Raw genomic sequence first — 26,415 nt, forward strand, 5'->3', positions numbered from 1 at the left:
GTAAAGTGCCCTCATCAGGGCTACACACCACCAACATCATGGTTGGTGCTGACCTTGACCACATGCTTGCAGTTCCCTTTGCTGGGCTTTGCCACCTAAGTTGTGCCTCCCCTTGAATCCTGCATTCTTCCTTACAAAGGTAAACTGTTCTCACCATCAGATCCAGCAGTCCTGCTCCTAGATACTTACCGATCAACTTGCAAACTCATGTCTACAAAAACTTACATACAAATGTCTACGGCAGCTTTATTTATGAACAACCAAAACTGGCCATGATATTAATAAATGATAAACTATTGTGTCTGCTACACAAAACTCTGCAGCAGCAAGAGGAATAAGTGTTCTGACCATACCAATATGTGGCTATTTCTCAATGAATTCTGAGAATTCAGCTTGTACCACATGATATTCTGGAGAAAATGAAGCTATGGACCATATATCAATCAGTCCTTTTCTGTTTCTTGAAATAGCCTTCGCTTTGACTTCTAAGTATTCTGGGCCTTGGCCCTGTGGTGTATGAGGAAAGTGGTGGATTAGAGACTGGAGCCACGTTACCAAGGGTGATACAAGTTAATGGAGGCTGTGTATATGATATGACTTCTGGAATAAAAGTTCCTAGTAAACTCAGTACGATCCTTAATTACCCTACTCCCAGAAACTTGTCCCTCTTAATCCTGTAGGACTGACACATTGTCCTCTTGGTCTCATTCCTGTCTTTGTCAGATATTCTAATGGCTAAAATTATTTTTGGAACAGTGAGCTGATTTCTGCAGACCTTCCCTTCTTGACTGCCACGGTTGTCTGATCCCTTACCTGTGCTTCAGCTCAGCCTGTGTCAGTTGGGTGGATGGGCTGCAGCGTGGAGTTTAGGGAGTAATCTCAACTCCAAGGTTCTACTGGCCTTAGAGAAAAAATTCCTGTGGCCGCTGTGCCCACAGGCTCAGGCAGGCCACAGACCCAGGCTGTGCAGTGGGGTCTAGAGCTTCCCAAGACAGTGCTGGGTTTCCAGATACATATCTCAGTGAACAGGGCACTGATATGCAGAGCCAATGGGAAGAAATGTACTTTGTTCTATGGACAAGAATGTAGGACTCGTGAAGGTCTCTCTGGGGTTACAGTTCACCTGGCAAAACAGGGCCATCTACCAACTGTACAGACACCTGCCATGGCAGATCTTGAGGACTTAGGATGTGGTGGTTAGAGTATGGAGGTCTGAAGGTCATCAGCCCCAGGGTCTGAGGTGAGGTCACTTGAGTATGGATTCTACCAGAAGAGATAGGAGCAGAGAGGGACCAAGTTCGGTGTTTCAAGGTCAAGTAACCCTTGGAAGAGGGGTCCTGACCCCAGTGCCTCTTACACTATCTCCCCATTGCCCAGTAGTTAATCCCGTTACTCATAATTTTTGTCCACGTTCCTTTAAGCAATAAGTTAAAGGACGGAAGAATATTCCAAGTGGGGATCTGCCTACATCAGGTGTGAGGACTGATGGGTCGGGCTGGGATGTGGAAGCAGAGCTGGAGGCGTGTGGATGGATGGCGTATTCCATGGAGCCCCAGTGCAGTCTTCATTACGTGTTTGCGAATTGAATAACAGAGGTCTTAATAGGTAATAACCAAGGCTACCCAGGGATGTAGTCAATTTCAAGTATGTTGCTGTCTTAAAGAACCATTTCTTCAAGGATGCTTAAGTAACTGTCCACCATCCTCTGTACCTCCAAAGAGCTGAGCTTGTGGAGTCTGCCCAATCTAGGAAGAACTGGGGGCCGGAACCACCTTAGGTCAAACCTGACACCACTGGCCTGTGAGTCGGCCACACACCATATGCTCTGAGCCTTAGTTTCTTGTGAGGAAGGTTAATACTGACCTGGCAGAGTTGTCACACGGAAGATGGCTGACCTTCAGTAGGTGGGTGCTGGTGTCAATGTTAAGGTGTTTAAGTGAAGTATCATTGAGGTAATCGCTGGCATTCAGTATTCAGGCACATTCTTAGCTTTTGGGTATTACTGAGCAGTAAGATTTGTCCTCAATGTCTTTGGGTCTTGGTTTCCTTGTCTACAAGATGGGAATAGTGGTAAGTACCCCCTGGGTGGCACTGCTGGAAAGAAGAGGCTAACATATCTGAAGTGCTCCCTGGAGGGCACATAATGGGTGCATGGTGACTTTTTCTTTAGCCTTTAGTGTTACACGCCGCCCCCCCCCCAAAAAGACAATAGTCAAGCATCTTCCCCTACCGCCCCCCCCCCCCCCGCGAGTTAAAGTGAATATATTTGCTTGACGTGGTGTTCCTTTATCTTTTTGCAAATGATTAAAACTGAAAAACTTGGTATAAATCTGGTTCTTCTGAGAAAGACTTCTCAGAAGAACCAGATTTATAATGGCTGAGAACCCTGGGTTGAGGTCAAGTTAATATGCATTTGAGCCCTCCCACTTCCTCTGACAAGTTGCAATCCTCCCTCTTCTGTATAATGGGTACTAGCACGTTCCATATAGAATGGTTGGGACGATCAAAGAAAATACCATAGATGGCTCTGACTGGCAGTTTGTGCTACTCGATGTGTAGGTCTCTTCAAGCAGAAGACCTTGAGCTTCTGGGAAAATTCTACACAGCACCCAACAATATAAGGCCTTTGTCATTAGTGTGTTTTGAGCTCAGGTTCCAAGAGGTTCAACATAATCTCAGAATAAGAGTGCCTTAAAAGTATTTGCCTTAGAATAAATAGAATAAATCAAGCAAAAAATCTTGATGGTTTCTTTTGTGCATGTGTTGGGGATCAAATTGAGGGCCTCTTGCATGCTAAGCACATGGTCTGCCATTGAACTACAGCCAGGCTGGCTCAGGTGTTTTAGTGGTGTTAAATTAGAGTTTCTCACTGGAATTTCTGGATGGTGGGCAGTGTGTCCCAGGCCTCTGCAGTCAGCCAGCAGGTGGGTGGGGCTGTCCAGGACAGTAGAGTCCTAAACTCTTAGCTTTGGCCACCAAGTCTGTTTTGGTAAGACAGATTCCCTTTTAGAATGGACAGTTATAGTTGCCTCCTAGTGCGTCCCTTAGTGCCGCTGTCTGTTCCCAGGAAGAGAATCCAGGCTCAAGGAAGGGTTTTCCTCAGCCATCCAGAAAGTAGAACCAGAGTTCACAACTATAGTCCTCACTCATAACCCTGCCCTGTCCTCTTGTCTTTGCCTCCATCGCACAGCTCACTGCTGGCACATTTAGCATCTTTCACTGATGATTCTTCATAGGTACTTTCTCTATTTTCTCCTTCCCCCAGTTCTCACAATTTAAACATGGGTGTCTTCACATCAATGTTGTCCTCACTGCCACAACCTGCTGGAACTGGAGTTAGACTCCGGAGACAGAATAAGAAAATCCTCAGCAAACAAATGCTGATCTTTGCTTGCAAGTCAGTCCAGCATTTAATGTCACCATGGTTGTCTTAGACTTCTTCCTAAGTCACTTCTGATAAGATATCTTCAAAAGTGTGTGTGTGTGTGTCTCAACGTAAGTTTTAAATGTACGTGAATTTGCCTGTCCCAGGGATTGAGCTGAATCTTGTCACTGGGCTGTCTCCCAGCCTGCCCCAAGCCAGCACAGTTAGTGAGAGGGTGCTGAATAGCCAGCCAGCTCAGCGATTGCTTTTCCCATTCATCTCTTAAAACATAACGATTTCCCATGTTCTGTGCTTCACACAGTGATTACAGGGCTGGGCTAATGAAGTAGCTTTAAGGTCTGAAGTGTGAATAAGCTTGTCACTTTTTTCCCTTTATGATGTTATTGGCTCCTGGGTGCCGTAGCCCGACTGCTGAAGTGTCAGCCTGGTATTTTCCCGTGGGATAGTATATTTGTAATGAGTGTTTCTTGCAAGATCTTTAACCTTGGTAATCATTTCATAAGTGATTTCATGTAAATTAGCAAGAGGTTGATAAGAAATGATTCCCTGGATCAGACTTGAGGGTTCACATGTACATGCACACACCACATGTATCCATGCTTGGCTACTCCCCAGGTTTTTAGAAAGCTTCTAATTTTAGTCACAAGCTTTCTAAAACTCTGCTATGCCCTTTCATGGAGCAGGAAATGGTTTGTTGTAGTCTCACGCTCCTCTGGAGGTTTTGCTGAGTCCGGGTGCTTTTTGCCAATCTGACAGTGGGTCACATGAGCTCAATGTCCACACCCTAGGCTTGGGACACAGGAGGTTTCACTGCAGGCTAGTGTCGTGTGGGGTTGTCTCCAGCCATGTTGTAGTGAGCAGGAATTTATGGAAGTGTCCTTCCAAGGTACCACGTGGGGAGTGTGCTGAAATATGTGGTGTCCGTCACCACGTAAGGACATCTGAGAAAGTGGCTCCTGCCAGGGTGGCGTGACTCAGGTGTCCCATCCTCTTGGGCACATCCCCTGTGTTCCTAACTCCTTTTGCTAGTGTGCTCACTGTCACCTGCTGCTCTGGATTTCTTAGCTCCATTACTTTCAAAGCCCACCAGTCCTTGTGATTCTCTAAAAGAGCTTCTCACAGCTGGGGAAGAGGAGGCAGAGCAGCCCTTGGCACATGTCAAGGTTGTCACTGTGCCCCACCTGGAGCTCAGCCACCCTGGGTTTTGCGTTCTCTTCCCTTTGGGGGATTTGCCGTCAGCTTAGGAAGAGCCTGGGGTCAGGAGTTCAAGGGTTGAGAAAGCTGAGAACCTCAGTGAACTCCTGGACCCAGGCTGCTATGATAGCAGGGATACCTTCCTTTCTCCCCATTTTCTTTCACAGTGTCTTGGGTCCCTGAGATGGCACATGCTTGTGTGACTGTGCTTTGAAAGGGACTTGAGGAATTTATGAAGCACTGTTAATTCCATATCTTGACACTAACTACTTTAAGTTTGGAATTGCTCCTTAAAACATGACTAAATGTCATCAGTTCTGTTGTGTTGTGGTTTTTTTCACCCTTGGTGCCATTCTAGGACAACAATGGGACATGATCCCCAGGAGGACGGGAATAATCCCATGGGGCCTCACAAATTGGGCTCGCTGCATGATTGCTGGATGAATGAATGGATGATTATGAAGTCTAGCATCCAGCATTCACATGAGGTTACCAAAAAAACTTGAGTGTCTTAAAATGTTCGGAAGTGGAAATTTGAGGGGCTCACCTGTTCTTTCCCAGTACTACTTGGAGCAGGTGCTATTGGGGACAACAGGGGCTTGCTGTACAATGAGAGGTGCAGTGTAAAATATAAGACATGCTGATTCAGGAATTAATTTGCCTGTTTTTATACCAATGTGAGAGGCAGGCTAGCTGTCACTTTTGGTTACACATTTAGTGGCAAAGTGACACCACACAAATACGGGGGGGGGGGCGGGAATCTCATTGCTCACAATTGAATTAGTTTTCAGGGTGTACTCTGCCTTGGCTGGGTCTCCTGGACTTGAGGATTCTATTTCCAATCGCCCCCTACTTACTTAGAGATGCTAGTGATGTAGTTGGCAGTGCAGCGATCATGTGCTGTCTGTCCCTTCCCAGAACTTCAGAGGAAATCTGAAGTTGTAACAAGGGGGTGGAATGCCTGGGGAGGGCTGTGTTTGCTCTCCTGGTTGGAGGTAGGAGGTATTATGCTGGCCTGATAGGGATCCTCCTGTAGTGCACAGGGCCAATGTCTGCAGGATGTCCCTCTGGGATAACTGCTTTCCTTCGTCTCTTCTAGTGCAGTCTTGATTCACTCCATGTTCCAAGATGTTGCTCAACAGTGATTAGATAGTAACTTACACATTACTAGCCTTTAGCCCAAGGGGATCTTGGGGGCAATATTCCCTGTTGCCCTGTCTTGCTCTGGACAGGCGGGCAGTTGGGTTGAAGGTGATGGGGGGAGCAGTCTGCATGTATCCATGAGATGAAGATGAGGGTACTTTTACATAACCGTCTTGACTCACAAAATTGAATAAATTTTATCTATCTGAAAGTTGAAAATGATTGACTTGTAGTTAACTGTGATGAGAAAGTAGAAACTTAATTCTTGAATGAAGCCATGCTATGGGAATGTGCCTTTTGATTGGAATTGGTTGGAAGATTAGGAAAAGTCTCAATAACTAGTATAGACAAAAAGTCTGATATGGGCTATGCAGTTTACTAGAGATAGGCATGGCAAATACAGTAAGGGAAAGATTCAGAAATACAAGACCCATTCTTGGAATAATTAAAAAGTGGGTTAAAGACATAGATCTTATTTTCTTTGTGGAGTTTGATCAAATGTTAACCTACAGTTACAATAAAAATTAGTTAAGAGCCAGAAAGTATATTCGGTTTTTTTTTTTAATTTGTGGAGCTGGGGGTTGAACTTGGGGCCTCAAACATGCCAGGCAGGTGCTGTACCACTGAACCACATCCCTAGCCCAGTACTTGTATTCTGAAGGCTGTCTTCTTCTCTGGTCTGTGTATAAGCCATGAATACCTATCACTTTTAGGGCTGTGAGTAGTTTCTCCTCCTTTCTAGAATATGAAGATGTGAGGATTTCTTTCTCTTACTGATACTCATGTTGATAGACTCCTTTCTCTGTTTAACTCACTGTGTTCCTTAGTCAAAAATCTGCTGTGTTTGTTTGGGCCTGTCTTGCTCTGTCCTGTTTCATCATCTGTCGCTTCACTGATACTGCATTGTTTGGGTTACTGTAGCTTTTTAGTACAGTTCAAGTTGGGTTGTGTGATTGCTCCTACTGTATCTTCTTCTGTCCTACTGTAGTTGTCAACATCTTTATATATATTTGTCAATGGACCTTTAATTATGTGGTACTGAGAATCGAACCCAGGGCCTCCTGTGTGCCAGGCAAGTGCTCCACCATGGAGCCACAACCCCAGCCCCTGTATCAAGCAGTTTGGGGCTCTTCTAGTTTCTTTGCCTTTTCATTTATGTTTAAGAAATAGCTTGTCTCTATTGACAAAAAAAAATCCTGCTGGAAGTTTTATTGCAGTTGTTTAAATCTGTAAATGAATTTGGAAAACTTTACATCTATGTTGAATTGTCTTTCTATTCCTGTGCACAGTATGTCTCACATCTTTCATGAGCATTTACCATATAGATCATTTGCATATTAGATTTGTACTGAAAAATTTTTGTCTAGCTATTTTAAATGACAGTCCTTAAAATTTGATTCTAAATAATCATGGCTAGTCTGCAGAAATGTGATTTGACTTCATATGCTGCAACCTTGATAAACTCATTTATTGGATCCCAAGATTTTTGTAGATTCCTTGGGACCCTTTATGTAAGGTTTAGGTGTGAAGGTATGACTTTCTTCTTTTTGATACTGGGGATTGAATCGAGGGGTATTTAGCTACATCCCCAGCCCCCCCCCACCCCTGCACTTTTTTTATTTAGAGATGGTGTCTTGCTAAGTTGCCAAGGCTGACTTTGAACTCTGAGTCCTCCTGCCTCAGCCTTAAGAGCTGCTGGGATTACAGGCACATGCCACCACACCCACTAGGTGTGACTTATTCTCCCCATTTTCAACTTTTTTTTTTAACTCCTTTTATTTGCTTCTGATGTATTTTATCATTTGAGTCAGTATTCATGAATTCGTGATCTTTTTTACTGTGCAGATAAAAACCTTTCATGCTATATACTTGTCCAATTTGGTGGCTTCCAAACTTTGATATTTTTCTTCTCTTGACAATATTTTTTACTTTGAGAGATTATGGTGGTTTTCTATAGTTAAATCTCATTTTGGCTAATAATTAAGACTAACATTCATGTTTGTTTCCTGCATTTGCTTCAAAATATTCTTCTATGCCTTGACCAATCAATAATAGAGCTTATTAGGAGCATGGTTGATGTGTCAAAGTCTTAATGTTGTCAAATTATTAATAATGTCAAATTATTTTTTAATATTTATTTTTTAGGTGTAGACGGACACAACACAATGCCTTTATTTTTATGTGGTGCTGAGGATTGAACCCGGGTCCTGCCCGTGCTAGGCGAGTGCTATACCACTGAGCCACAATCCCAGCCCCATGATGTCAAATTATTGGTGTTAAATTATTGTCAAATTATCAATGTCAAATTAATATGGATATCTGATTTGGGAATTTGAATACCAGAGGCCTTGAGGATGCGGAGGTTTTATATTATGTATTTTAATACAGATGAGTACCAGCTTCAGTGCCTGAAGTGCAGTGGGCATTTAATAAAAGTTCTCGAGTGAATGAATACTATGTATTATAGGGTGCTGTGCTCAGGTATTGAATTAAATATAATTTAGCTTGCGCTTCTTTCTAATGGACCCTTTACTTACGTGAACTGGTTTGTTATGCAAGTAGCTTTGCAATATGAGCACATCTTTTGCTTTTTTACACTGTTGTTTAGGCTTTGACTACTAATTTTCATTTCATTTTCTAATTGTGATCTCATCTTCCCTCTACAGCTGGCCTACATGGTCAGATACATCCTACTGAGCCAACATGTGAATGTTACCTTTAAGCATACTAGTACTCATAGATAGCAGTGATTGTTGATTATATTAAGGCCCAACACTGAGGCAGAGATTCATGCTTGAGATTCCTACTTCAATGATACACCAGTAAGCATCGTAATGTATACATTGTCATAATATTTGCCTTCTGAATGCATTGTGTTAATCACTGCCACCTGATAGACTGGGAGAATTTTTGGAAAAGATGTTTCCACAAGTTGAAGTTGATACTGTCATGGTTATTATTCAATTAGGTAGTGAATTCATCAAGATTTCTATCAAGTGTGTTTTATACCAGGAACTGTCCATCTGTTTTATTCCCAACGCTTAGTTATTTTGGGCCTTGCCAGTGCTTTTGTGTACAGGAAACCTCAGTATTTGCTGGAGGAATTCCTGCAGCTCACTGGTCTCACAAAAATAGTAGCAATTATATGAAATTATCTATAATAAGTTTATTATATACCTCTTCTGGTATGCTACTGCTGTCCCTTTCCAAGCTTCTTAAATTAACTACAAGCTCTTTCAGGACTGAGCAAAAGCAGAATTTTCAGAAACACAATTTGAAGGATGGTTAAAAATCTTAACATTCTTTTTTATCTTAGAACCTGTGAGAGGGAGATAATATGCAGTCAGTCTTATCTTTCTAATAGGATCTTTGTCTCCATTTAAATTTCTTGTCATTTGCCTATATGAGGTAATTTAAGAAAATCATTGGAATCATTAACTTCAACATTACTTATTTCTACTTTAAAATGCTTCAGAAGATAGAATTGCTATTGAATCTCTTCAGCAAACATTTAGTGATAGGAATTATGTATGTTATGTTCAGAGTATTGTTACTCTATCAATTGCCTGGCACATCAAAAGTATTAATATTCAAATGCATTAATAGAAAAGTTCAGAATCGTTTCCATGGCATTTGGAAATTGTCAAGTGCGAACACGGGGACATTTCTCAAAAAAGGACCAATTGATAGTTTTATTTTTGCTTTGGTAGCCATTATAGGTAAATTTTTTAGTAGAAGTCTTATTTCCTTGGCATACTTGGATTTCCTGAAGGCCAGAGAGAGGAGTGATCTGCTAACATCTGATCTGTGAAGCAGAGTGCCATGATGGCTGTGTGCTTCAAGGGAAGAAATGAGTGACGGCTTGTCCTGCATCTCCTTGCTCTGCTGTTTCCTTGGCTACCTCGGAGGTCCTACTCTTACCCAGGAACCTGACACATGGGAAGTGGTTTGTGAGGGGACATTAGTGCATGTGACCCATGCACTAATGGTGTCACCATGCATGGTGTCACCAGCATGTGGAGAAGCAAGCCCAGCTTAATATAGATCTGTATGTGGTCAGCAGTTGTTCAGTTTCATTCCCTGGGCCTAAACTTGATCTCATGGCCCTGTTTGCCCTAGGAGGCTAGGGCCCCTTCCAATCATGACAGGTGGGGCTCCTTGAAGTACACCTCCTATGTCAGCTTGAGAAGTCACCATGTCAGTGCTTTCAGATAACTTCAGCAGTTGAAGAATGGTACCTGGACCTTCCAAATGTCCTGCAGAAATGTCATGTAAAGCTCAGTGATTCACAGAGGAGGGCAGATGTGTGAATGCCCTGAGCGGGCGGGATTGGTGCCTACAGCCTCTGTGTGTGAGCATCAGGAGCAGCCTCAGTAGGATCGGCTGCAGCAGTTCCGAGGAGCCGTCTATTTTCAGTTAAAAGAAACCAAAGTCGAGTAGAAACTGCCTAGAAGAAACAATGATTAAAGTTTTCAAAATTGGTGTCGTATGGGAAAACGTAATACAGAATAATCCCAGGGCAGAGGAGATCGCTTTCAACAGTCAGTGGTTCTTTGTGGCATAAACATTAAGAAAAGCGTGCAAATGAGGAACGCAGTAGAGAGAGAGGCCAGCTTTCAGACAGTTCTCCAGTTTTGTTTTTGAACTGTTTTAGAGAGCTTTTCTGTCCCTGTGACCACCATACTTCACAGAAACAATTTGGGAAAAGTTTATCTGGGGCTCACTGTTTCAGAGGTCTCAGTCCATTGATGGCTACTCCATCACCCTGGGTCAAAGCTGAGGCAGCCCATTCAAGCAGGAAAGCTGCTCAGCTGTGGCAGGTTCAGGAAGCCGAGGAGGGGTGTGGGGGGGTGCACTTTTCAGAGCAAGTCCCAGGGGTCCATCTATTCTACCCACACTCCACCGGCTCTGTGACCGCTGGGTAGAGAGTTCTTTCAAACCAGGATGGACTGTTGAGGTCACAGTTCAGTCCAATCATGTTGTCTGAGTATTCCTACATGATCACAGGAACTTCAGGGACACAACATTCTAAACCATAACAAGCTATCAGCTGATAGGATTATAGATTGCTTAACTCGGTTGCACAGCAGAAATCTTGGGGTTAGGCTGCCACTAGGGGAAGACTGAGGCCTTGGCATATCCTGAACCCAGTAGAAGCTGAGGGAAGGAGAAATGCTCAGGGTTGAGATGGGGAGGGGTGAGATCTGTAAATCTTGAGATGTATTGATTTTTGTCACCAGAGAACTTTATTTAGTTGATACAAAATAGTCAGAAATTGAGTTTCAAATAAAGTGCGAGTCAGCAGTCATCCGTGGATAGGAAGTGCATTCCTGACAAGCCTGCTGGAGACAGCGTCCTGATAACAGGTAGAAATGAGAGGACAGTGGGTGGCCTACATCCTGCAGTAGACACACAGGCCAGGCCTGGTTGTACTGTCATGGTGAGGGAGTTGATGGGGGCTGGGAGGGAGAAGTGAGGTGGTTTTACTTTCCACCTCCGCATGTAACATTGCCTCAAGAAATCCTGTCCGTAGTTGGGCACAGTGGCGCATGCCTGGAACCCCACTGGCTCGAGAGGCTGCGGCAGGAGGATCGTGAGTTTCAAAGCCAGCCTCAGCAAAAGCAAGGCACCAAAAAACTTGGTGAGACCCTGTCTCTAAATAAAACACAAAATAGGGCTGGGGATGTGGCTCAGTGGTCGAGTGTCCCTGAGTTCAATCCCCAGTACCTGTCGCCATCCCAAGCAAAAGGGGAAAAAAAAAAATCTCATCGGTGCTTCGTGTCTGGACTGCTCAAGTGTGTCCCCCTAGGCAGCTTCTTGGGATTCTAAGTGTGAAACATGAGAGGAACAGTGAATGCCTGCTGGGCCACAAATTGGGCTTACCTGGATGCAGGTGAGTGACAGTGCAGGAGGGTTCTACCTGCTAGGTGATGCTCAGTGAGGATAAACCTTTGGGAGAGATGATCGAGCCCTTTGCTGCAGCAGGAGTGGGTCCCCTGCCTCCCTGTGCAGGGGTCTTTCCCTGATGCCCATGATCTGTATCCTGAAGTCAGAAGAGGAGCAGCTGCCACAGTGGGACGGCAGAAGCCCTGGAGGGGTCCATCTATGCTTGCTCCTTGCTGGAGGAATTGGCAGAAATCCACAAGACATACTTCAGCATCTTGTATCTTTCCCCTTAGTGGAAGATTCATTTATTTGGGGCATGGGAGGCTCCCCACCACCACCAAAAAACAGACCGGTAGTTAAAAATAAAGTTTTTAGTTGGGGAGAGAAGGGCTCCTGCTTTCTACTCATCCAGTTCTGCCCTTACATTCATTGTACTAGAAAGGTTTTTTTTTTTTTAATAATGGAAAAAATATGTATGTAAATATTTTCTCACAATTTGGTTGATCCAACTAGTGATAGGTTCATTTTTCTTACGTTTAGTCCATATGTATTCATGTGAAAAACCGACTTGCAATGTAAAAGTACTTTCAAATCTCAGTCAAGCACCTTGTTGGTGCTCCAGAGAAATAACTTCTGCCCGTCCTCTGCCTCAGAGGGAGTTGAGAATTGAGTTTGTAAAGATCAGAATTCACTCTGTTGAGTGGATCCCTCCCAGGTCTTCACCAGGATAAGATACAGCCATGTCCCCCAGATGCTCATCTGCTTGTGAGCTCTGTGCCCTGATGTGGGAGGGAGGCTGGGCAGGGGAGGTCCCACAGGCAGGATGCTGAGCGGGCAGCCTCATTTTGACCGGCACCGCCTGCCCATCCACACTGGCGTCACCTCCTGGTGCCCTGCTCTGGGGCGCCCAGGGCTCAAGCTGGACAGGCCACCTTCACCACTCAGGCCGGCAGGGGGAATGTTCTATCCCCGCAGACAGGGCCTGGTTCATGACGAGCAGGTCTGTGACTGAGGAGCACATGGGAAGCTCTGGCTGCCTGGGCCCAGGGGACAGACAGGAGTCTGTATCTTGAGTGCTGGAAAGTTAGCAAGGCCCCACTTTGTGGACCCGAGAGTCCCCAGCTCACTGTGGACATTCAAAACTCCACACTCAGAAAACTTGTTATATTTTCTGCTTATTTAGGCTATATTAAAATTTTCCCATTTCCTGCAGCTGTTGTCTTCTATTTTCTTCCCCATTCTCTGAGGAACCTGAGGGAATCCCCGCTGTAAACGGTTTCATTTGGCCTCCTGCAGTCTGTGGCCGTTTCCCTCCTCATGCTGCTCCTAGCCCGTCTTAGCAGTGGCCTCTGGACTGTGCTGTTCTCCCTCCCTGCCTCCCTCCCTGACCCCTCTGTGCCTCTCCACACCTCACCTTCTGGTAGCCCTGGGCCAGCTTTCCCTGTCTGGTCCCCTCTGCCCACCTGCTTTCAGTGCAGGGCATAGGGAGACCACAGATCTGGGTGTGGCCCTCTCATTGTGCAGATGGGGAAACTGAGAGCCAGGAAGGCTGTGATCTGACCAGACCAAAAGGCTTAGTACGTGGTCACCCTGGGACCTGACTCAAGTTGGGAGAAAATTCCGAAGACTTGGAACAGGTGCAAAGTTCCTACATTTGAAACCAAAAGCATGGTTCAAAAAAAAAAAAGTTCACAAATTGGACTTCATCAAAATTAACTTTTGCTCACTGAAAGAAGATGAAAAAGGAACTGAAGACTGGAAAAAGATATTTGCAGCCCATAAAACTGACAAAACATTTGTATCTGCAAAATACCAAGAACACTGGGACTGGAGATGTGGCTCAGTAGTGGAGTACTTGCCTAGCATGTGCAAGGCCTGGCATTCAATCACTTGTCTGCAAAACACTCTGAAAACAGAAAAGTTACTAAGAACCCAACTAGAAAATGGGCAACAAATATGTCCAGATATTTCATGAAAAAGGATATGCAGATGGAGAATAACTGATAGTTTGGCATCTTCAGGCATCAGAAGAATATCAAAGTCATAGCTCTCACCAACCATCAGCATGACTAAGGTTAAAGTAGTAACCCCAGGTGTTGGGAAGGACGCAGAGAAGCTGGCTCAGTCATGCACACACTGATGGTCATTTTGGGATGTGAAATGGTACAGTCACTCTGGAGAGAAGCTTCCCAGCTCTTTTTGAAACCCAAATGAAGTGTACATAACTCAGGAATTGCACTCCTGGATGCTTGTTCAAGAAAAAATGAAAACCTGTAGACATTTCTTCACAAGTTCACAGCAATCTTTTAAAGAGAATTTTAAAATATTTCTTAGTTTTCAGTGGACACAACATCTTTTATTTTTTTTATGTGGTGATGAGGATTGAAATCAGTGCCCCATGCATGCCAGGTGAGTGCACTACTGCTTGAGCCACATCCTCAGCCCAAGTTCACAGCAATCTTGTCCATAGTATTGCCAAACTGGAAGTCACCGGATGTCCTCCAGTGGGGGAGTGATTAGACAAATGTAGGCTGTGGAAGACCTTCAGCTGTGCAAAGTGGACAATGTTGCTGTGCACAGCAGCCTGGAGAACTTTGCAGAAATGTTGCAATACTGAGCCCATCTCATTGGGTGCACATTACAGGGTTCCTCATATATTTGTGAAGTACCCTAAGGAGATGAGCAGACTAGTGGTTGCCAGGAACTAGGATGGGTGTGGGCAAGTGGAGGCTGGTGGCGCTAGAGTCTTGGGAAGGTACAGTTGAGTGTCTTGATGTGGTGGGGGTTACATGAAGTTACCTGTGAGAAAATTGCAACTACATACAACATAGACTTGGCACTACATGAACATTGTAGACGTGTACACGTGTGGCCATGCTACCACATGCACATAACTTATACATAGGCAAATCAGACACATGCATACATGACACAGCATGGGCATCTACGTCCCTGAACATGCTATATATGTACACACCTGTGTGTACTGGGGAGATCAGACATGCTCATGCATACATGAGGCACCACACAACATTGACAACACATCTACATGCATGCATATAAAAGAACTCTTGCAAGCATGTACAACGTGCATGGGGCATGACAACGTGTGTGGGTGCATGTGTAGCTGGCTCAGGGGATGTACTTTAGCTGTACAGGTTGCTAAGCATGGGAAGGGTGTGTCTGTGACCTTCTTCATGACTTCCAGTGAGTCTTCATCTCCAAGGAGGTTTAAAAGAAAGTATGAACATGAATTTTAGCATAAACGTCCCCTGGTGGAAGCCAGGACAAGGAGGCTCATGGGCTCCAGAATATCAAGAGTGGGACAGGACCAGCACCAGGAGCTACTGCAGATTCCAAACCCACTTCCTGCAGTAGTGTTTCACTAGGGGGCTGCGGAACCTGGACTCGCCTTCTAAAGCTGGTGAAGTCTCTACCCCACACACAGGCGGTATTTAGATGCCTTCAGGTTTCTGCTTGCCATCTGCACCGAGCTCTCTAAAGCTGCCAGTGCTGGTGGCCAGAGCCTTCCTCTCTCCTCTGGAAAGGCACTGTGAATGTGCCCTTGTCCTTGTTCCTCTTGTTTAGGGGGCAGATCCCCAAGACACGTTTGGTGGGTGGTGTGCTGTTTTGAGGCTTGTGTCTCATTACTGTTCTTGGGGACTTATCTCAGAATTTGAGGGTTGGGTTTTTTTCTTTTTCGTTTTTTCTTTTTTCTTTTTTTCCCTTCTGCAGTACTGGCAGTAGAACCCAGAGGCCTTCTACCACTGAGTTTAGTCATTCTTATTTTGAGGCATGGTCTCTCTAAGTTTTCTAGGCTGGCCTCAATTGTGGTTCTTGTGCCTCAGCCTCTTCAGGTGCTAGGATTTCAGGTGAGTGCCACCATGCCTGGCTTGGTTTATTTTCTTATGCCATATATATTATGTAATAATCATAAAATATGGCTACTCTAGAAAATATATAAGCAGCATGGCTAATACCTATTGTAAAATAGTCTAGTTTTGTGTATTTATAGCACCAACTTTTAAATTTTAATATTTTTTAGTTGTATTTGGACATATTACCTTTATTTTACTTATTTTTATGTGGTGCTAGGGATCAAACCTAGGGCCTCGCATGTGCTAGGCGAGTGCTCTACCACTGAGCCACAACCCCAGCCCTGTAGCACCACCTTTTAATCAGCTTTGAGGTGTAGTTGACAAAAAACTGAAGTGTCCAATGTGATGTTTTGGTTTTCATGTTATGAAAGTCATGATGACCGAGCAATGTATCTGTTAATGTATCTGTCACTCCATGTAGTGGACTGGTGTGGTGAGAGTGCTTACGATGCACACACTGGGCAGACTTAAAGTAGTCGGTATATTATTCACTTTAGTCACCATGTCGTATGTTAGATCTCTGTAATTCCTCCAAAGTATTTCCTTTCATCATCTTTTTCTCCTCTCATGGTAGTAACCCCCATTCTGCTTCAGTTCTTCTGTTAGGTTCCACATAGGTGTGGGGTCATATGGTATTTTGCTTCCTGTGTCTGGTGTATCACAATCGGCATCATGTGACCCATGTTCATCTGTTATTGCAAATGGCAGGATTTCCATCTTTTTAAAAGATCAAAATATATTCCATTGTGCACATATACCATATTTTCTTTATCCATTGATGGACATGGGTTGTTTCTGCATTTTGACTGCTGTGGATAATGCTACCGTGAACATGGGGTGCAGATCCATTTCCTTTTAGAAGTCGGATTGAAGGATCACAGGCTGAGCTTTAACTTTGCGGGAATTTCAACCCCCCCCCCCCCTTCATACTCAAGAACGCTGTGGAGCTTACGTTTCTGAATCTCCCTGGGATGCTCTGGTGCAGGCACAGGTGACCTGCCAGCTCAGCACATGTGAGCTCCCCTTCCTGGTGCTACATACAGATGGGCTAAGGCAGCTCCATGGACTGCTTGGACTTATTGGTGCTTTGACTTGGGCGACAAAAGGGCCATATCTACTAAGTGCAGCTGCCTACATGACACTGAAAACAATTCAAACTCTGGTGGTTGTGTTTCTGAAACACTGGGATGGTAGTTTGTGCAAAGCTAAGGCTCCTCTGCCTCTGGGTCCTTGCCTTATCGGCACTTGGCTGCACTGACATGCACGACTGTTCACAGGCCTGCTCTTCTTAGTGTTGAAGTTTCCAGCTTGTAATGAACTTCTGTGTTGACCAGTGCTAGCCCTTTTCTTCCAGTTGCCAAAGCGATTAAGCCTTGGATGAGTGTAGTAGTTTTCCCGATTCTGCAGTGTCAGTGTTCCAGAGAACACTTGTGATTCAGAAATGGGTTCTGTCTTTGGTTCCATGACCTTCCCTACGGCTCATCCTCTGGTTCCTGAGAGAGGCCATCTGTACTGATCACTGAGGGTTGACCCAGAGTGACTGTTTACGTCCTGGTGGTGACAGTGGGTTTTGAGTTTTTTTTCAAATTGTCCTTTCACTTCATACATGGCACAGATGTCCTCCCCAGTGGGATGTGCATGTCCATCCCTGCATGGGTGGTGAGAGGACCTCTCTGTTGGGCAGCTCTTGGCATTGACACTTGCCTGCAATCTGGATCCTGTGGCAGGTATCTGACAGGCTGAGATTGTTACCTCCTGAAGTACGCAATGTAGGTGACATAGTGTGAAGCATCTTGAGGTCCGACTCATATTAGATAATTGGTATTCCCTCATTTTCCTTGTGTACTTATCCCCTTTCTAACCTGAGTGAAATCCAGGCTGTGTGCCTGAGAGTATCAGGTCGATAGCAGGCTTGCTCATGAAGCTTGTGAGGAATTTGAAGACACAGAGCTCCAAGAGATGCCAATGAGGAAGGGCTGGGCTGACCTGTCCTGTTCTCCACATGGGTTTCTGAATGTCTAGCTAGAAATACTGAAGGATACTTTTCATCACCCCTGCCTTCCCGCTCCAAAACAGCCCAATATGCAATAAAACCAAGTCACTGGTGAGATGGGAGGTCTTCATACTGGAAACCTACATCTTGAGCAATGGAAGTAGCTTTATTTTATACTTGGTCTTAACATCTATCTTCCTACAGAGCGGAAATTTTTTTTCTTTTTGATTAAAGGGAAGATACTTAAATTCCTGAAAGTACTGAGGCAGCTGCTCATTCATAGAAATATTAGCAAGTTGTTATAGCAATTTTTCTTGAAACCAGCATTTTAAAATCTGGACTGACTAGGAGGGCCACTGGGGTGTCACACAGGGGTCTTATGTGGACCCTCTCTCGTACTAATCTCATCAAGGACCTACATGGTTGGTGTTGATGCAGTAGGGTAGGAAGTCACTTCAACCCCAGTGCATGGGACAGCATTTATGATGCATTGTAACAAGACTTTGAAACTTTGAGGAGTGGTGCTGGAATTTCTATCTTTAAGCTCTTGGGGGACTTTCGGTACTAAGATTTAATGGCCTTGAACAGCAGAAGGTTATTTTCGAGTCTGCTGCACACTCGTGAACTTCTGCGGGTGTTTTTCTCTTGTTCTTATTCTTTTGTTTTAGAATAGAATCCAAACAGGCTATTTTCTTTACTCCCTCTTACCATTGGAGTTCTTGACATCCTGAAGAGAGAAACTACAGGGGATGTATAAAAATACAGAAGAGCAGAACAATAAAACTGCAAATGGTCTGGGACCTGACTGGCTAAAGATTTTCAGAGTAGCACACTTAAAATACATATTTCCTTTCTGTCTATACCATTAACTAAAGGTTTCAAGGAATCTTATGACCATTAATGTACACTTAAAAATCCCTGATTATGTTGTTCTGTAGTTTAATTTTTCTACTTCCTGCCAAGTATTTGAATAAGCTTTGGTGATTTTTGTAATCTCAGTGTAGGTGTTGAGTGTGTCCTGATTGCCTTTTTAAAATCCCTCTATGGAATGTGAATTTGTACATTTTACCTTTAGAGTGAGGCATGAGCCTGGGTGATAATAACAGGGGTATGGATAATAAAGACAACATGGTGAAGTGTGAATTGCTCTGAGGCTGCAGGGTTTGTGGCCTGGGAGGAGTCTGTTGATCCTAAAAGCAGTGAGAAGCACTGGATGTGTCTTAAATGGCCACATCTACATGGCCACATCTACATGGCCATGTGCCCGTTTTGCAAGTGATTGGGCTGGCAGTAGGAAAGTACAGTGGTCATCGTCACGCCCTGTAGCTGTTGTGCGGGGCAGGGAACTGGTGGTAAAAGAGGTATCTAAGAAAAGTAAATGCATTCTTTCCTTTGCAGTGCTAGGGATTGAGCCAGGTCCTTGATCATGCTGGGCAGGAGATCTACCACTGAGAGCACCCTATCCTACAAAGTGTTCTGAAGGGATCAAGATTCTGATTTTGATCAAGATCTCTAATGCTCTTCTTTTCTTTGGCCTTGCCAGCCCTGAAGGAGCCTCTCCTATAGTCCCTTCTAGTGGTGTGATGCTCACCAAGTACCTGCTACTGTACCTCACAGTTCTATTTTCATACCTCTTATCCAGTGGGAAAGTCATGAGTTTGAACATCTTAACAGGTACTGGAGAAGTACTTGGGTTTTTCAAAACATTTTTTTTTTATTCCGTGCTTTACTGAGATTTTTTTTACATTCTGTTGTTTGCTTTTTTCAACTATAGGAGATGAATGGGTGGTGTTACCTATCAATGAGGAGACTCTAGGTCTGTCTCACTCTCCTCTCCCTGGCAGGTGCATGGTGTATGCAAAAGCTGCCAGGGGCACCATACTTTGTTTTTGGAGGAAAGAAAACTTATCATAGGGCTAAAATCCCAGGCTCCTGCATCTGCAGGAGTGGGAGAATACCTCAAAGGTGTTCCCTAAGCCTTATAAAGCAGTTGACTGGGGAGAGCAGCATTAGGAAGGTTTCTTCCAGCCATGAAATTCCAAACATGGAAGTGACGGCTTTGTTATATAAAGCATTCGTTCCAGCCTTAAATAATAAAACTAACTTCTGACACCGAGAATGGAAATGATCGCAGTCAGACTGGTCTGTTTACTCAGAACGAATCCCAGCCAAGGCAGTAGCTGTGTGGCACACAGGTCTTCTCTCTTGAGGACCATGTGGCTCTCCAGGGTTCCACACTGTGAGCCGGACATGCATGGGTTGGTTGGCCTTGCACAAATTACAGTTGAGTCCAAGTCTGACACCTCGGGCCTGAGGTTGGGTTGGAGAACTGAAGCTGAGAGGGCCTCTTGTCGTGTGTATTTGCTGGGCCAGCTTTCACTTCACTTTCCTGACACTGAACGATGGAATAAATAAAAGGGATTCTTCCTTTTTTAGGGGACCAGGGGGAGGATGTGTTTCCCAAGTGTGGCTCAACCTTATCCTGAAGATTTTGCTTTACTCATTTTCAGTTTATGACCTGTCTATAAATCTCTTTTTTGTTACAAACATAAATCTCAATGTCTGTGCTGGAACTTGGGGCCTTCTGGAACTTCTTAGAGAATAATATAAGTAGCATGTTTGGGGAAGTAGTAAGTGCTTCATAAGATTGCTTCTATTTTTCCATCCCTGAAGTTGAAACTTCTGCACTGATTTTCTGTTGTACCTTCTTATTCCTACTGTGAGAAAGGAGTTAAATAAAAGGGTATCTTGAGTATTGAAGCATGGAAAATATGCTGTTTGGAACTTGCTGTGGAAAATATTCAAGCAAATGATTCTGTGGTTCAAGTCTTTGACATTAGCAACTGCTTTTGAAGGAGCAAAAGTCTTGAAATACAAATTTAGATTTAGCTAATTTTTTCAGAACTGAAAAGTCTTTTTCTATTGATTGGAATTGACATTGAAAATATCCTTGAGTGACGTTCCTTGGGCTTCACTGTGAAAAGAACATCAATTGACCCTTAAACCTCAAGGTTTGCTGGGTGGAATAACAGATGTGAAACAAAGCCTTGCAGAAAAGCTTGAGGTGAACTCCCCTCTGGTTGCTTTTGTGCCTTTAGTTTATGTGGATTCATCCTGAAGACTGCACTTGGTACAGATCAGCTGTGCAGAGAGAAAGAGAAGCCCTGGTAGTTCAGCCTGAGCTGATGGAGAATTAAGAGGAGCCCAGGTGCTTGCAAAGCTCACTGTGTCTCCATAGTGTATACAGGGCATTGGTTGCCTTGCACAAGCCCTGGTTAGAAACCAAGGAACTGTCTGAAAGGCAGATATCTATGTAAAGTCAACCAGCTAGCTTTTGAGGCAGTCATCTATTCGTCCTGTCTTTCCTATCTGTCAATCATCTATTATCAACCCATTCTTTATCATGTATACCTATTATGCATTATCTATTGCCATGTATTTGTCATCTGTTATGTACTATCATCTGGGTAGATACCTGTAATCTATTTTTTTTTTTTTTTTGGTAGTACTATGGGTTGAATCCAGGGGAGATCCAAGGGTTCCACCATTGTCTGTCACTTTTCAATAAAAGAATGAGTTTTCTCCTCTGCCCTTTCCCCTACATAGAACGCCCAGCCTTCAACAGAACTGGGCAGGGTGTCCAGGGCAAGCATGCAGGAGCAGCACCAAATATACTGGCTTTGCCTAGAGTGGAACATTCTAGGTTTTAATGGAAAAGAGTTTTGGAGTTACATATTTTTTGCCTAACATCTGCTTTCCTGGGCAGGAGAGAAGTACTACTGTGCCTTTGTTTCCTACCTGAAAATTTTGTTTTAATGGATAAAACATTATTTAGGACATTTTGGGCAGGGGCTTTTCTGTAAAGCACCAAACTAGAGGGAGTTTGGGCTTTGTAGCTGACACCGGCCCATTTGCAGGTACTGCACTCTGCTGCCATAGCACAAGGGGACAGGCCAGAACCTGGACTTGGCCTGTGTGACTTAGTTTGCAGACTGATTTCGGTAAAGTGCATGGCATATGGAAGTCATTCTGAAGTCTCTCTCTTAACCTGCTCCTAAGTGGAGAGAGGAAGATTCCCTGGGATTCTGTAATATCTAGAAATCTTCTATATGCTGATCCCTCAGTGGGCACAATGTATTGATCAAACCACATGAAATACTTATGTCAATCATCTTTTTGTTTAGCCCTTTCTCAATCTGGGATTTCTGCCTGAGTCTGGGGAGGGAACCCGAGGACACACTTGAGCATCTCCTAGGGAGTCCTGGGCTGCAGGGGAAATGTGCTTACTTCTCCTTAGGCTTAAATTCTTAGTAATCGGGCTTTCCAAAGTAAGACCTAATCCCAAGTTCGAAGTTTGTTTCCTTTGAAGTTGGCCTATACTAAAACTACTTCAATGTTCAACTGAGAAATTAATGAAATTTGAGCTGAAGCTTGGGTGCACATCAAAATGTGGTGTGAGACTGTGACTTACCAGGGCTTGGACTCGACTGTGGGATTGCTCAAAGCAGCTAGGAGATGAAGCCCCGGGTCCTTGTTTCCTTACCTATTCCGGACCTTCATTTTTATATGGGTGTTCCCTGTACCTGAGGAATCAACCCATGGTCTTGGTTGTTTCTAAATCCTGGGCAGGAGACAAAATGGATTAACCAGCATCACAATTAACATGAAAACTAACCACTGGTGGCTCTGTTTTCAGAGAGTGATTAGGGGAAAGAAGGGCAGTGAGTGTTCAGCTTCTGCAGAGGCTCAGGGCTGTTGCGTTCTCAGGGTTTCCCAAGGGCGCTGAGCACTGTTTTGCCATCTAAAGGTAAAGCAGCCTTATGAGCAGGAGTGGGTAGCCTCTTGTTGAGGGCCACAGCCGAGTCGGGTGGCACCCAGAACCTGCCATAATCAATTCCCCGAAAGTCAGATTCCTTCATTCTACATTCCAATGTGTTGAACTGGAGCAGCCAGAGGTGGGGCTGGCCACCAATGGACCAGGTCCTTCTGATTGTGTTTTTCAGGGGCTTTATTTCTTCTACAGACTGTTTTTGTCATATTTCTTAAAGCCCAATCCCTGTACTTCCTGTGGTGTTACAGGTGCAGTCACCTGCAAAGAGAAACAGGGTAAAGTGGGAAAGTAAACCTTGCCACCGCCACTACTCTAACACAACTGATTCCCGTCCCTTGTTTTACTCATAACTCAGAAATATTCCAGAGCATATAAATACATATGAGGCGATGGTGAGAGTGGGACATCGTTTTTAAAGATTCAATGGGGCACTTCCAAACCCATACGACAGTCTCGGTGATGAAATGACTGCAGTGTAAAGTGCACCACAAACATGACAGCTGGCTTGATTAATTTTTGAACAAATCCCTTCATAATGTCTAGATAACATTCAACATTGTAAATGCTTAACAAAGGACTGCATGTTGCTCATATTTCCGTTTCTTTGCGGTTTCAGGTTTAAGTACTGGCCCTGTATTTTGCTGGGGATGTGGTGAACACGTACAGTGAGCTATGAGTTAGTCCTCCGGTGCACAGGGCCATGTCCCGTAGTTGGTGTACATTGCCAGAATGAGCAAAGTTACATCTGTGCATGGCATTGTAGTAACTATTTATTTGCCATGTTTTTATTGAAACCTGAAGTTTTTACTCTTTAAAGAATGGTTTGATCAGAATATTAGAAAAAATGTAATAGATTCCAAAATGAAGGGAAAAAATCAGTGTTCAGTGTGCACTGGGGATTATAATTAGAAAAAAGTGTCACATGTTTACAAAGGTGGTTTTTGTTCCATATACTCAGTGGTTTATCAGCTGGGAAAAATTTAACACAGTATTGACCTCCCTGTCTTCTTTATGCAAATCTTCAGCTTTAACGTGTGGCATTATTTGAACAATCTGCACCTTTCTCGTATATTCTGAATTTTGTTAGGCCCCATGTTCTTTTTTTAATCTAAAGCTTCCTTTCATACTATTTATTTTTCAAAAATACCGTGGCAGTTAAAGTCCTTGTGACTGACACGCCTGATTGGAAATAAATCTTATTAGTGGAGGGAGATGATGATTAGCAATGGTGTTGGCTGGCTATTACCAGCCCAGACCATTGCTGTCCACTATTGAGTTCATGAGGGTTTGTGCAGATCGGGTGGACTTCTGCACTGGCAGTTGCGCATGAGATTGCAGATTTAATTCTGGACTCCAGGAGCTGAAATCAAGCCAGGAGGAGCCGTGGCAAGTGTGTGTCGAACCAATGAGTTTTATGTAACAGGAGAGCTGTGTTTTTTTTTTTTTTTAACTTTTTTTTTTTTTAAGGGCAGAGGGGAGAAGTCAAGGTGAATGACATCAGAGTTTCCTTTTTTAAATTCTAATTGTAAGGCAAATGAGAGTTATAACTGTGGGAATATTAGACTTCACAGATGAACAACTGTATTCATTGAAACTGTTCTTTTTCCTTCTCTTTCAGGTGACATCACACAAAAGGGATATGAAAAGAAGAGGTCAAAATTAATTGGCGCCTACCTTCCTCAGCCTCCGAGTACGTAACCCTTCATTAAGTAGCATAAATACATTATTTAGTATTTAAAGTTAACTGCAACATGCAAGATGAAAAGTAAATCCATCCTTAGTTCCAAATCTGCGTGAAGGTCGCTCATTTGATGTGAGCACTGGCCACATCCAACTCCTTGTGTAATTACTCATATGGATATAGAAGGCACGTAGGGTTTTTCTATAAGCTTGCCTAATAAATTTAATAGGTCTTTCCTCTGTAGATGGAGATTAATAATACATTATTTTGAAATGCTGTAATCGTGAAAATGTAAGAGCATTAGTGTTTTAACCGAGATTTTTGGTTTATGAGTTAATTATTCTTATTGATTGTTTAAATTAATACAGGATTTTGTGGATATCATTAGGTGAGGAATCTAGGAAATAATATCCTGCCTAGAATTATGAAATTAAGGTTGCTTGTATTTTGAGATAGATTGTAAACTGTTACTGCTTCTTGAAGACTTCCAAGTCTGTTGCCTTCTGGCATTTTTAAGTGTGTGGATCTGAGAACCTCTTTGCATTTGAGCTGGCTTGTAGAAGTTGGAGGTAGAAGGAAACAGTGTTAGGCTGGAGTGTGAACACCTCAGTTCTGTGTAAATTCAGTTCATTGTGAGATCCCGGGATATTCACTGGGCTTTAGGAAATGACTGAGAGCTAATGCAAGCAATTCTTTTCCCTCAAGGAAAAAGGATGAGAGCTTGTGTTTTAAAGGTGAAAACAACTATTCAGTTTATACCATGGAAACAATTTTAAGAGGTCTAAGAATACCCATGTCCACACTTACATGGACCCCAGGGCTGTTCTCTGCTGGCTCTACCTGGAGTGGTGGAGTTAGCATGGTAAGGAGAGTTCCAGAAGCCTTATGTTTAAAGTAACTTGTGTGTTGAGTTTCTGCTGTGCTTAGAGTTTTGTTTTGAAACTGTGGGTTTCCTCTTTGATTTTTGAGGAAGTGGATGGAGAAGCAGCCTGGTTCTGCGGCATTAGCTGAAGGACTGGGTTTTCTGTGGTCTGGTTCAGGAAGTAAAGGAGTATTATTATTATTTTAATCTGGGAGAAGCCCAGATTATTATTTTAATCTGGCTGAAGCCCCTGGGCCAGAGCTTGGGGGGAGAGTTGGTGTCGTGGAGTTTTTTTCCCTTTCCTCCTTAGGACTCCTTGCGGATGGCTGTCTTAAAGACCACACCACTTGCCGATGGCTTTCTGTGGGTATCTTACCCATCCTGGAGGAAGGCTGGTGGGCCGACTGTGGGCTTTGGACACAGCTGGATTTTGCTGCTTTGTCCTTCCAAACAAAAGTGAAACAGAAGCAGTTCCTCGCTTTGCCAGAGGACAGTTCTGGAGCCTGGCAGGTGCTGGGGCGCCCGCGCCTGGAGGTCCCTTGGTGGTCTGTGTGCTGTTCTGCATGGGGTCGGCAGCTCTGCTCAGCGCTGTAACAAATTTAAAAAAAACTAAAGTCTGAATTAATTAGTTTTTTTTCAACTTGTTACAGCAGCGAATGGAGCTGCCGTGGTTCGGTGTAGACTGCAGCACAGTGAAGGCGCCTCGAGGAGAACGTTCCGCCCCGCGCACATCGGTGTGTGCGACGTCAGAGAAGCCGCGGCCCGGGAGCGGGCGGCCAGCGCCGCGGGGAACCGGCCTCTGTTTTACTTTCGTTTCGGTGAGCGCTGCGATGCTAAGGGCAGAAACCCCAGCGCAGGGGCGCGTGGAAGGGTCCAGGGCCCCACGCCTGCGCCCTGGTGTAGGACAGGCCCAGGGCACTCCTGCCCTGAACGCCTCTCGAGGCCCTTTGCATTTTCTGCTCAAGGAGAGTGCCCCCTGTCTGCAGCCCTGGGCCTTAGTGGAGCACCGCACCTTGTACGCAGCAATCAGGGAGGATGCATGAAAAATTAGGAAATGCTTGAAAATGTTGGCTTTCTAGCTTTTGTCTCTTAGCCCAAAATCCAGGGAAGAATGAGGAAACCTTGGGTTCCAAGAGATGCTCCAAGGCAGCGACTTTGGGATCTGTAACTACCATATTCCTATCTCTAAAGAACAAAATCATAGGTTTTTTAAATAGAAAAACCAGTAAATCTGAGTGTTCTTGGAGATAAGGATCCCCCAAAAGGTCAATAATTTTGGTATTGCCTATAAGAAATTCTTGAGGCCTAAGTTGACTTAAATGCACTTAAAAAGAAAACATTCTTTTTTATTTGTAGTTGGACACAATAACTTTATGTTATGTGATGCTGAGGATCCAACCCAGCACCTTGCACGTGCTAGGCGAGCACTGTACTGCTGAGCCCCAGCCCTTTTAATAGGATAAAGTGTTGGTAGGTTGAAGTTTTAGATTGAGGTTCTGGGTTATACTTCAGTGGATTGCTTGAACATGTACAGATAGTAAGGAGACTGACATCACTATCAC

General features: G+C 44.0%; 1 protein-coding gene across 5 annotated transcripts in view; it reads left to right on the plus strand.

The window, feature by feature from the left end:
- Window positions 1-26,415, plus strand: part of DIP2C (disco interacting protein 2 homolog C) — a 378,781-nt gene that overhangs the window by 188,561 nt on the left and 163,805 nt on the right. For 3 of the 5 annotated variants that reach the window (XM_081300461.1, XM_081300462.1, XM_081300464.1), the window contains exon 2: window positions 23,929-24,000. In XM_081300461.1, coding sequence (XP_081156587.1) covers window positions 23,929-24,000 — 72 coding nt within the window. Of the gene's footprint in view, window positions 1-23,928; window positions 24,001-25,503; window positions 25,672-26,415 lie in introns of all 5 variants that reach the window. The other 2 variants (XM_081300463.1, XM_081300460.1) reach the window with 1 other exon arrangement.

Source organism: Spermophilus citellus (assembly GCF_964194105.1).
Source record: "Spermophilus citellus genome assembly, chromosome: 6".
NCBI classification, from domain to species: domain Eukaryota; kingdom Metazoa; phylum Chordata; class Mammalia; order Rodentia; family Sciuridae; genus Spermophilus; species Spermophilus citellus.